The 12,224-nt window shown below is 45.1% G+C and overlaps 1 protein-coding gene across 6 annotated transcripts in view; it reads left to right on the top strand.

Moving 5' to 3' along the window:
• The window catches only part of NARS2 (asparaginyl-tRNA synthetase 2, mitochondrial), a 91,123-nt gene that overhangs the window by 67,356 nt on the left and 11,543 nt on the right, over nucleotides 1–12,224 (top strand). For all 6 annotated transcript variants that reach the window (XR_006285708.1, XM_043528179.1, XM_007053677.4 and 3 more), the window contains 2 exons: nucleotides 492–518; nucleotides 9,279–9,466. Coding sequence is in view for 5 of the 6 variants with exons in the window: in XM_043528179.1 (XP_043384114.1) it covers nucleotides 492–518; nucleotides 9,279–9,423 (172 nt within the window). In the remaining variant the exon portion in view is untranslated. The remainder of the gene's footprint in view (nucleotides 1–491; nucleotides 519–9,278; nucleotides 9,467–12,224) is intronic.

Genomic DNA, 12,224 nt, shown 5'->3' with positions numbered 1-12,224 from the left:
CTGAACAAGAAGTAGGACTGAGTGGCCTTGCAGGCTCTGAAGTTTTACGTTGTTTTATTTTTGATTGCAGGTGGTTTTATTTTTTTACATAATTTTACATTTGTAAGGTCAACTTTCATGATAAAGAGATTGCACTACAGTACTTGTATGAGGTGAATTGCAAAATACAATTGTTTTGTTTTTTACAGTGCAAATATTTGTAATAAATAAACTGAGCACTGTACACTTTGTATTCTGTGCTGTAATTGAAATTAATATGTTTGAAAATGTAGTAAACATCCAAAAATATTTAAAGTAAATGGTATTCTATTGTTATTTAACAGCATGATTAATCGCAATTAATTTTTTTAATCACTTGACAGCCCTATTAATTAGTAATATCTTCCCTTTTCTTTCTCTGTGTATTTCCATGCACCAAACTGTTAACAGATCACACAGCTGATACGGATCTGCTCTGCTGATTTATTGACAAGAGTTTGTTTATTCCACAGATTAGGACTTGCAGATGCCTACCAATGGTAAGTCTATAGCTTGGTCTACAAACAGTATCTGTTCTCTTACTACTGTTACGGAAGAAGCTTTTTCGTTGAGGCCCTCAGTGAGCTGCAACCAGTAACAATAAAATGGCCATCTCACCTGAACAGAGTTTAACCTTATGTTACTTAAAGTTTATCCTCCGACTTGTTTAGTTGCAGCCAGAGTTGACTCTTTCATACCTTTCATTATTGCACAAAATGGATTAACTTGCTGCTCATCAACAATTTTTAGTATGAAATCCTTAAACTGTATGCAAAAAACCCAGAACGTTACTGAAAAATCCCAGGTGCTTTTGTATGAGATAAATAGGGCACAAAACCACAAGCTATTTTTGATCTTTAATGGCCACATGAAAAACTCCACTTGCAATTGGCAGGGTAGTAGTTGAAGTAATTACAGTTGTCCCCCTAAAGAAATAGAATAGAACAGTCCTTGAATTTAAGAAGGGAAAAACGGGCTCCCTGAGTTTTCTCCTATTAAAGTGACTGTCCAGACTGTGTCCCTTTTGAAAAATTATGAATTATTTGTATTATCGTAATAATGCTTAGGATGTATCTGTTAATTATCTGGTAGAGGAGTAATGTTGCAAAGTGTTTCAAACGTCGGAGAGTTTATTAAAAAGTACATGGGTAGCTAGAATAGCCATTAGGGAGAAGAATGCTTTTTAAACTGATAACTTGGATTAAGAAGCTGTAATGAATGCAGGATTCCCTCCTGCATCCTGAAATTGCTTGGGAATAGCACAGCACAAGATACCACAAGCCTCTACATCAGCAATGTGTAGGCAGGGCAAATGAAACTTCTTCCCATCTTTCATGGATTTGTAGGCCAGAAGGATCATGATGATGAGCTAGTCCGACTTACTGCTTAGCACAAGACATAGAATTTCACCCAGTAATTTTGGTGTCAAGTCCGTAAATTCTTTTGGAACTATGGCATTTTGTGGAGGAGTTCACTCACCGCAGGAGCACCTCCTAGTGGCCAGGCATGGCACAGTGGCTCTCTGCTCACTGAGTGCTGCCCCCCAATTGTCGCCCCAATGCTGCAGTAGTCTCTTTCCCCATCATTCCACCCTTCAGCCGGGTCATGATTTAGTCTGCCACTTCCGGGGTAATTATGTCCCAGCTCAAAGGGACAAAAACTCTTCTATGCTTCCCCAAATCAGTAGTCAGTACACCCCTGGCTCTGCAGAGTTCCTCCTCACTCTGTCACAGAGAGCTGCTTCCCAGGGCTTTCTCTGGAGGCTCAGCTCCTCCCAAACCACTGACACTCAGGACTTCTGCCCTGGAGTCTGTCTTCTCCCAGGCCTGCTTTAGAAAGTCTCTTTCTCCCCAGCTGCCCTCTCCCTCCAGGAACAGTCTCAGGGTACCAGCTCCTTCCTGCAGGTCCTTCTATTGACCCTTTCCCTTAGTCTGGGCCTTCTTCCATTGCCAGGTTTCCTAGCCGTGCCCCTCTTTCAGGGCTTAACCCCTCTTTCAAATTTCTTACCCCGACCTGCCGTTCTCTTAGGGCCTGCTGCCCAGGGGTGTTCCCTTCCTGTGCAATCCAGCTTTCCTTCCCAGCCTTCCCATCATCTAGCTAGGATCCCAGGGCTTACCCCTCACTGCCTCTCTATTCCCAGAGAGGTACTGCAGACTCTTTTTTCCTCTCTTTCTCTCCATGGTGAAGCAGACTTAACTGAATAGTCTATAGCCACCAACTATAATTGCTAAATACTCAGCCGCTGATATCCTTTCACTCTGCCCTGTGTCCATCAGGTGCCTTTCTGCTATGACCCCATTTCCCTGATATTTTTCTGAGTAACATGATATAACTTTTGTTACCTTAAGTTGTTTAAATTCCTCAAAAAGCTTTGCCCTTTCTTTTATCAAAGCCCTGACATACCCATAAAAGGTGATCAGTTTGTTTCTTTTACCCTACAGAATGCACATACTCCATCTTTGTTTGTTTTTTCAAAAGAGTTTTGTTTAAATCACAGTGACCAGTCAGTACTCTAAACAAAATCACTTGATTTTTCCTATTCAAGCCCTGAAATATGTTGTTGTTCTCAATTCCAGGGCACAGTTCAAAATATCTTCTACCTCTTTTTTCGTTGATCCAAAGATTTTGCCATCCTTCTTTGAAATTTTTCTGTACTACGCTTTAGAATTCCCATTTACTCACGGTATTTCTGTGTCAATCCTTCCATTTCTTACAGTGCTTTTGGCTGCTTTGTCCCACCATTTCAGTCCCTCTTTACCCCAATATGCACTGGGATTCAGGCTAAGCTACATGTTTCCCCATCGGTATTAACTCTGTCACTGGAAATATAATTTGATTGATTGAATCACTTCTGCGTTAGGAGAGGCCCTTTCTTATTGCCATAAGGCCTGAAACTGAGTCTGAAAAAATGACCGCTGCTGGGCGTCAGCCCCTTTCTGCTACAGACGTTCTCTCTTTATACTAACCATCTTTCTCCTGCCCAGTTAAGGCTGGCTTCTCATCCAGGTGCAGCCTGGTACTGTTAATTGGCCTCTCGGGCCCATATTAGCCCCTTCAGAGTCCGTGTGAGATACATCTTTTGGAGACATCCAGTCGTGACTTAAAGATTGCGAGTGGGGGAGAATCCTCCACATCCGTAGGTAAGAATGCAGGCCAAGAGCAGCTCATCTGCACTGCACGTGTTGTCAGAAAGCTGCCACGGGCTCAGGACGTGGAGGGTGCTCAAGTTCAATAGCCGTAGCCGGTCTCTTGCTTACTCGTTGCACCCATAGAGCTGAGAATGGTGATTGAGACAAATCACAGGAACACAGGAGTTGTCACAGTACATCAGATGATTGATCCAATTAGGCTGCTTTCCTGCTCTCAGAAGTGCCTGGTGCTTCTGAGGAATGTGGCACCTAGTTTAATTGCACACAGCTGTAGTGTGTCTGGAGAGTGGAGGGTAAGTTCTTACTATTTCCCATAGGAGGTCACCTTAAGCCCTGCAGCATTCAACCTGATTGTGCATGAATAGGGTTCTGCTGGTTGGCTGGATTTTAAACAATAGCTCTGTGAAGATCCATGCTGGGAGATTGTGGCAGTCTATTTATGTAATGGCTATCAACGTTAGCACGAAGGCTGTGCCATATCTTTCTAACTTTCCTTGGGGAAGCACAAGGAGTCATTGTTAACAGCCTGTCTGTGTTGGTGCATGGGTTTCCATCACGTTCTGGAGGCACTTTCTATTCTGTCCCCACACTCCACCCTTCCATCAACCGTACCTCCCATCAGGAAAAATGTGCCCTCAGGACACAGCATAGGGAGCAATTGACACTGTCGTAGCACTTGCAGCTCAGCAGAGTGATAGCTTCTGGTTTGGTACCTAGATTCTGCAGGGGCTTGTGCGCTGGAAATCCCTGGATAGGAGTGCATAAAAGTGCTCCTAACCCCTGATCTCTAAACTCCACCCAAAGAGCAGGCAGTTATTGAGCTGATCTGCTTCGCTGTATCCGCTCCTAATTATCCATCAGTATTATAGCAGGATCAGTGGCGAATCCCCGAGTTGCAGTTGCACTGAGACTGACAATTCCAGCAGGACGGAACTTGCTTTTTTTACATTTTAATGATTGAATTTAGTCTCCAAATTCGACACACTAGCTCATTGGAGCGTAGTTGAAACTTCTATATGATTTTTAAAGTAAGATATTGACTAACATTTGCACAGGAAATGCTTTAAAATGCTGCTTTTCTGAGATCCTGCATAAAACAGAGTATCTTTGTTTGCCTCTTCCTCCCACTGAGCATTGTGGGACCTTGGAAATCACAATCTGGCCGCTCCTCAGTGTGTTATTTAAGGAGTGGCTTGCCTCTAATGGACCCATTGTACCACTGGGAGAGGAGGGTGGAAGGAGAGAATCAGTGATCTGAAACAGACAGTGTTCCCAGTCCCATCGTTTATTCAGCTGACGAGTGGGCTTTAATAAGAAAATACAGTAAAGTTCCTGAACCCATCTTGATCTTTCAGTTAGATACATTGTGTGCGTGTTGTAGATTTTCCTTTTGATTGACATTGGAGAGGGACGTTCAGCATTGGTTTGTGCAGTTATTGAGATTATTTCCACTGTCCTTTCTTTCACACTGTAACTTGCAAGGAACTCGATCACCTCATTTTAATGCTACTGGTTTATCAGATTTGGGTATAAGCATCAGAGGGGCAGAGTGGTCCAGTTTCTAGGACACTGGACTCGGGGGAATCAGGAGATCTGAGTTTTCTGGCTCTGCCGTGTCTTTGTTTCCCCTCCCACCCTTTGTCTGTCTTGCCTGTTTAGATTGTAAACTTGTTGGGGCAAGGACTGTCTCTCGCTATGTATTTGTACAGCGCCTAGCACAATGGGGGCCTTTAGACGCTACCATAATAATAACAGGGACACTTTGTCCCCGAGCTGCTAGTTCTTGTACCGTGCCCACCCACACTGCACGTAGCAGTCCAGATACTCTCTAGATATTGGACTCGCTTCCTCATTCTGACTTTCATCGTGGACATAAATGTTGAAAGTAGCTTCACACTTGTCCCATTGGCATCTCTGCCCAGGGATCTGGATTTCCTAGCATTCGCTCAGTGGGATAGCGACAGAGCAGATGAGTACATGTGATCTGCTCTTTGGAGATGGAGTCTGTTCTGTCCCACTGGAATTCATTCCCTTTTTGACTGGAGGAGGGCTAGCCAAGCTGGGCATCTCCATGTTGTAATATACTCCTCTGAGCCTCAATGGCAAGTATGATCTTTCTATCAATATGCTGAATAGGATAGAGGTGACCCTCTATGGCAACAGAAGAAGGAAAGAATGGTAATGCCATTAGAAGTAAAAACTATCTAAAGCCATGTCATTTTAACTTCTTTCTATCTTTGCGACCCACTGGCTCCTCACTCCCACTCCCCTCCTTTATTATACAGTGGAGAGCAGGGCAGCGGAGGTGACCTGAGATACAGCAGTGCTCACTGGCAGTGGGTGAGCTTCATCTGTTCTAGCATTTCCAACCAATGGGTAATAGCAGCATTGATAGGCCCCCATCTCCTCTTTGAGCCACAGTGCAAATGTTAAACTCACAATCTCCCTCTGAGGCGGGGAAATCATGTCTTCCTTGTTTCATCGATGGGGAACAGACCTGCCCATAATTGCACGCAGTAAGTCAGTGTCAGAACTGGCCGACTGAAGTCAAGGGGAATTTTTCCATTGACTCCAGGGAGTGCTGATTCAAGCCTTTGTCTTCGGTTCATGGAGCTAAGTTTTGATCCGACTGCCTCTCCAACACAGCATGTCCTGTGTGGAACAGAAGCAGACATTATACCTACCATCAGTACGTAGCAACAGAGCCTGGATATTAACTGAAATATTCAATTTAAAATACGTAAGGCCGGAAGGGAATCACCACTCTGATCATCCAGTCTGGCCTCCTGCACGTGTATTTCACCCTTTAGGGTCCTGAACAGCATAGGAAACCGAGAGGAACTTTGAGATGCAAAACTGAGGTTGTTTGAGGTCAGCATTGATCAACCCAAAGATTCAAGGCCTTTTCCAATGGGAAGAAAATCAGTTTCTTCCCAGATGTGAGCAAAATCTTTTTCTTTCTGCTCTCGTCTCTCGTGGAGCGTTGGATCAGTCAACAAAGCAAGATTTCTTTGGGATTGTTGTAATTTCACTAGCACTTCTTTCAGTTTTACAAAGCATTTCCCCACCTTGAATGTTCAGGTGTGTGGGGTGCCCAGACACCTCTGTTCTTTCAGGTTTCAGAGTAGCAGCCGTGTTAGTCTGTATCCTCAAAAAGAAAAGGAGGACTTGTGGCACCATAGAGACTAACAAATTTATTTGAGCATAAGCTTTCGTGAGCTACAGCTCACTTCATCAGATGCATTCAGTGAAAAATACAGTGGGGAGATTTATATACATAGAGAACATGAAACAATTGGTGTTACCATACACACTGTAACGAGAGAGTGATCACTTAAGGTGAGCTATTACCAGCAGGAGGACGGAGGGGGACCTTTTGTAGTGATAATCAAGGTGGGCCATTTCCAGCAGTTGACAAGAATGTCTGAGGAACAGTGGTGAGGGGGGACAAACATGGGGAAATAGTTTTACTTTGTGTAATGACCCATCTACTCCCAGTCTCTATTCAAGCCTAAGTTAATTGTATCCAGTTTGCAAATTAATTTCAATTCAGCAGATGGACAGCTCCAGAAGATTAGCCAGAAGTCACCTACTACAGGACAGGCCCAACAAAGAAAATAACAGAACGCCACTAGCCGCCACCTTCAGCCCCCAACTAAAACCTCTCCAGCGCATCATCAAGGATCTACAACCTATCCTGAAGGACGACCCATCACTCTCACAGATCTTGGGAGACAGGCCAGTCCTTGCTTACAGACAGCCCCCCAACCTGAAGCAAATACTCACCAGCAACCACACACCACACAACAGAACCACTAACCCAGGAACCTATCCTTGCAACAAAGCCCGTTGCCAACTGTGTCCACATATCTATTCGGGGACACCACCATAGGGTCTAATCACATCAGCCACACTATCAGAGGCTTATTCACCTGCGCATCTACCAATGTGATATATGCCATCATGTGCCCGCAATGCCCCTCTGCCATGTACATTGGTCAAACTGGACGGTCTCTATGTAAAAGAATAAATGGACACAAATCAGATGTCAAGAATTATAACATTCAAAAACCAGTTGCAGAGCACTTCAATCTCTCTGGTCACTCGATTACAGACCTAAAAGTGGCAATGCTTCAACAAAAATATTTCAAAAACAGACTCCAACGAGAGACTGCTGAATTGGAATTAATTTGCAAACTGGATACAATTAACTTAGGCTTGAATAGAGACTGGGAGTGGATGGGTCATTACACAAAGTAAAACTATTTCTCGGTGTTTATTGGCCCACCTTGATTATCACTACAAGAGGTTCCCCGCTTCCCCCCCCCCCCTGCTCTCCTGCCGGTAATAGCTCACCTTACCTGATCACTCTCCTTACAGTGTGTATGGTAACACCCATTGTTTCATGTTCTCTATGTATATAAATCTCCCCACTGTATTTTCCACCTCATGTATCCGATGAAGTGAGCTGTAGCTCACGAAAGCTTATGCTCAGATAAATTTGTTAGTCTCTAAGGTGCCACAAGTCCTCCTTCTCTGTTCTTTCAGGCTCACTTCTTTAACCAGCAGAGGGCAAGGAGATTTCAGTGTAATGAGGGGATTAAAAGGAATGGATTATGTTGTTTGGAAGGGAGACAGAAAAGGTAGAAATACATCCTACCGTGAATGGTAGCGAAGAGGGTGCTCCTTTTCGCTGTGCCTTGTAATACAGCAACAGGGCATGTGACAAAGATAAAAGTATACATGTTTGAAATGGATGAAAGGAAATGCTTTTTGAACTTGGTATATAATAAACTTCTGGAATTCACCACCCTGGGATGTTATTGCAGTACATAGTTTAGCAAGATTCAAAGGTTACACAGGCTATCAACTCTTCAGCTGCAGGGCATAAACTGATTGCCAGCTGGGGTCATGGAAAAATATTTCCCTTCATGGAATTACATTGTGCAATCAGCCAGGTGCAGGGGGAGCAGTTCGCTTGCCTCTTAAGCTTCATGTGTGAGCCGCTGCAAGAGGCAGGATGCTGGGCTAGTCTGTGGCTCTTTCATGGTGAAAAATGTGCAGCGTGCAGCTTGTTGAATAAAGAGATCCTCCAGGAGCATTTTCCAGCATAAAGGAAATTTTCCGTGCATCTGCCACAACCTGCCTTTTCTCTTGTCAGTGCAGTTTTGAAAATGTCTCAACTCCACCACTGGTGATGTGCTGACAGGGAAAGAGCTGCTCCTATAGCAGTCATCAGAAATGGGTTAAGTGCCTGATCCAAAGCCCATTGAAGGTAGTGGGAGCTTTCCATTAACTTTAATGGGCTCTAGATCAGCGCCCAGGTCTGAATGTGTAGGTTAGCCTAGTGCAGGTGTGAGCAGCCACATTGCAAAGCCCTACCCAAACCCAAGTTGTTGTATTGTGTCTGTGTGTGTTGCTGCGGTTTCTGGGGATATATTCCTGGGTTGTTTGTGCTGTAGTACACTGAGCTGCTGTATGATTCTTTCCTAGTGAATTTTGGGAGAACTTGTCTGTCCTTCCGGGCACATAGGGGAGAATTGTGGGAAGACATTAGACATCTGCTGGCACTTCAGTGCAGCATCCTCACTGCAAAGCCTGCATCCTCACTGCAAAGCGGGTGTGTTAACAGCCTGTGCAAAAGCTCTAACCTGTAGTCCGAGCTGGGCCAGCTAGCCTGGGTTTAAAACATTACCAACCCCATATGTGAGAGGGTTTTGTGTGTGTGGATGGGAGAGGAGGGGAACGAGGGGCAACACCTGAGGAAGTGCCCGAGTTAACTCTACGGTGAAGACATACCTTTAATGCCAAGCCCTATTAGGCAACGGAATAGTGTGCCAGGGCACATTTTGGCAACCCCATCACTTAGGACATTTAAAATGGGACTGGATGGAAAATTAAAGAATCCCTGTAGGGCAAAATTCAGCATCAGTGGGGGAAGGACTAAATGAGCTAATTAGATGTCTTCCATTTCTAACTACAGATACTTTTGATGTTGCAAGAGTCTGGGTCAAGCAAAGTAATTAAGATGAAGGAAAAATTCTAAATGGAAAGAATCGCTTTCGTTATCTGAGCATAACCATGTTGTGAATGTAACTATTTAAATTGCAGGTATCTAGATCTCCGGCAGTTTGGATCGGCCCCTCATGGAGGCTTCGGAATGGGGTTTGAGCGCTACCTGCAGTGCATCTTGGGAGTTGATAATATCAAAGATGTTATTCCTTTCCCGAGGTTTCCTCACTCCTGTCTTTTGTAGCTCCATGGCTGACTCACATGGACCTGTCTGCGCTGGAGTGTTTGTATGTATAATGTGTCTGCATATGACTGCTTGTGATGATATTGGGGAAAGATGGAGAGAATTTTTGTACCAAATAATCTTGTGATAAATTTAATGGAGGGAGTTTGGGAGCGAGACTTTTCTTGGGAGATTTTAGACCCTACCATTTCTTAGTATTATTTATATAGCACTTTAAATTGTCAAAGCACTTGAGATGCATTAATGAATCTTGCTTAACTAAAGGGTTAAAATCCTCATGGGAGGAACATAAGTTAGGACTATAATGAATAAACATTGTTGAGAGCTGATATTTTTTAATGCAAGATTGTTAATAAGGGGGTGCGACGCAAGGACAGGACTGGGAGCCAGGAGTGCTATGAGGCTTAATTGCATGTCTGTACAGTGCTTTAAGACTGAGTATGATAGAACTGCACAGTGTTACCATTACTGTGACACATTTGCTTTTAAGGGTATGTCTACACTACGAAATTAGGTCGAATTTACAGAAGTCGGTTTTTTAGAAATCGGTTTTATATATTCGAGTGTGTGTGTCCCCACAGAAAATGCTCTAAGTGCATTAAGTGCATTAACTCGGCGGAGTGCTTCCACAGTACCGAGGCTAGAGTCGACTTCCGGAGCATTGCACTGAGGGTAGCTATCCCACAGTCTCCGCTGCCCGTTGGAATTCTGGGTTGAGATCCCAATGCCTGATGGGGCTAAAACATTGTCGCAGGTGGATGTGGGTACATATCGTCAGGCCCCGTTCCCTCCTTCCCTCCGTGAAAGCAAGGGCAGACAATTGTTTCGCGCCTTTTTTCCTGAGTTACCTGTGCAGACGCCATACTACGGCAAGCATGGAGCCCGCTCAGGTAACCGTCACCGTAAGTCTCCTGGGTGCTGGCAGACGCGGTACTGCATTGCTACACAGCAGCAGCAACCCATTGCCTTGTGGCAGCAGACGGTGCAATAGGACTGGTAGCCGTCATCGTCATGTCCAAGGTGCTCCTGGCCACGTCGGCCAGGAGTGCCTGGGCAGACATGGGCGCAGGGACTACATTAGAAGTGACTTGACCAAGTCATTCTCTTTAGTCCTGCAGTCAGTCCTATTGAACCATCTTATGGTGAGCAGGCAGGCAATATGGATTGCTAGCAGTCGTATTGTACCATCTTCTGCCAGGCAGGCAAGAGATGAGGATGGCTAGCAGTCGTACTGTACCATCTTCTGCCGAGAGCCCTGAGATGTGGATGGCATGCAGTCCTTCTGCACCGTCTGCTGCCAGCCAAAGATGTAAAAGATAGATGGAGTGTATCAAAACAAGAATTAGACCAGATTTGTTTTGTACTCATTTGCTTCCCCTCCCTCCCCCGTCTAGGGCACTCATTCCTCTAGGTCACACTAAAGAACAATAACTTAGGTGCACCATTTCTTATTGGAACCCTCCGTGAAGTCCTGCCTGAAATACTCCTTGATGTAAAGCCACCCCCTTTGTTGATTTTAGCTCCCTGAAGCCAACCCTGAAAGCCGTGTCGTCAGTCACCCCTCCCTCCGTCAGAGCAACGGCAGACAATCGTTCCGCCCCTTTTTTCTGTGCGGACGCCATACCAAGGCAAGCATGGAGGCCGCTCAGCTCACTTTGGCAATTAGGAGCACATTAAACACCACACGCATTATCCAGCAGTATACGCAGCACCATAGAGTCATAGAATCATAGAATATCAGGGTTGGAAGGGACCCCAGAAGGTCATCTAGTCCAACCCCCTGCTCAAAGCAGGACCAAGTCCCAGTTAAATCATCCCAGCCAGGGCTTTGTCAAGCCTGACCTTAAAAACCTGTAAGGAACGAGATTCTACCACCTCCCTAGGTAACGCATTCCAGTGTTTCACCACCCTCTTAGTGAAAAAGTTTTTCCTAATATCCAATCTAAACCTCCCCCATTGCAACTTGAGACCATTACTCCTCGTTCTGTCATCTGCTACCATTGAGAACAGTCTAGAGCCATCCTCTTTGGAACCCCCTTTCAGGTAGTTGAAAGCAGCTATCAAATCCCCCCTCATTCTTCTCTTCTGCAGACTAAACAATCCCAGCTCCCTCAGCCTCTCCTCATAAGTCATGTGCTCTAGACCCCTAATCATTTTTGTTGCCCTTCGCTGGACTCTTTCCAATTTATCCACATCCTTCTTGTAGTGTGGGGCCCAAAACTGGACACAGTACTCCAGATGAGGCCTCACCAGTGTCGAATAGAGGGGAACGATCACGTCCCTCGATCTGCTCGCTATGCCCCTACTTATACATCCCAAAATGCCATTGGCCTTCTTGGCAACAAGGGCACACTGCTGACTCATATCCAGCTTCTCGTCTACTGTCACCCCTAGGTCCTTTTCCGCAGAACTGCTGCCTAGCCATTCGGTCCCTAGTCTGTAGCGGTGCATTGGATTCTTCCATCCTAAGTGCAGGACCCTGCACTTATCCTTATTGAACCTCATCAGATTTCTTTTGGCCCAATCCTCCAATTTGTCTAGGTCCTTCTGTATCCTATCCCTCCCCTCCAGCGTATCTACCACTCCTCCCAGTTTAGTATCATCCGCAAATTTGCTGAGAGTGCAATCCACACCATCCTCCAGATCATTTATGAAGATATTGAACAAAACGGGCCCCAGGACCGACCCCTGGGGCACTCCACTTGACACCGGCTGCCAACTAGACATGGAGCCATTGATCACTACCCGTTGAGCCCGACAATCTAGCCAGCTTTCTACCCACCTTATAGTGCATTCATCCA

Source organism: Chelonia mydas, chromosome 1 (genome assembly GCF_015237465.2).
Source record: "Chelonia mydas isolate rCheMyd1 chromosome 1, rCheMyd1.pri.v2, whole genome shotgun sequence".
NCBI lineage: Eukaryota > Metazoa > Chordata > Testudines > Cheloniidae > Chelonia > Chelonia mydas.
This window is presented reverse-complemented; position numbering and strand designations above follow the sequence as displayed.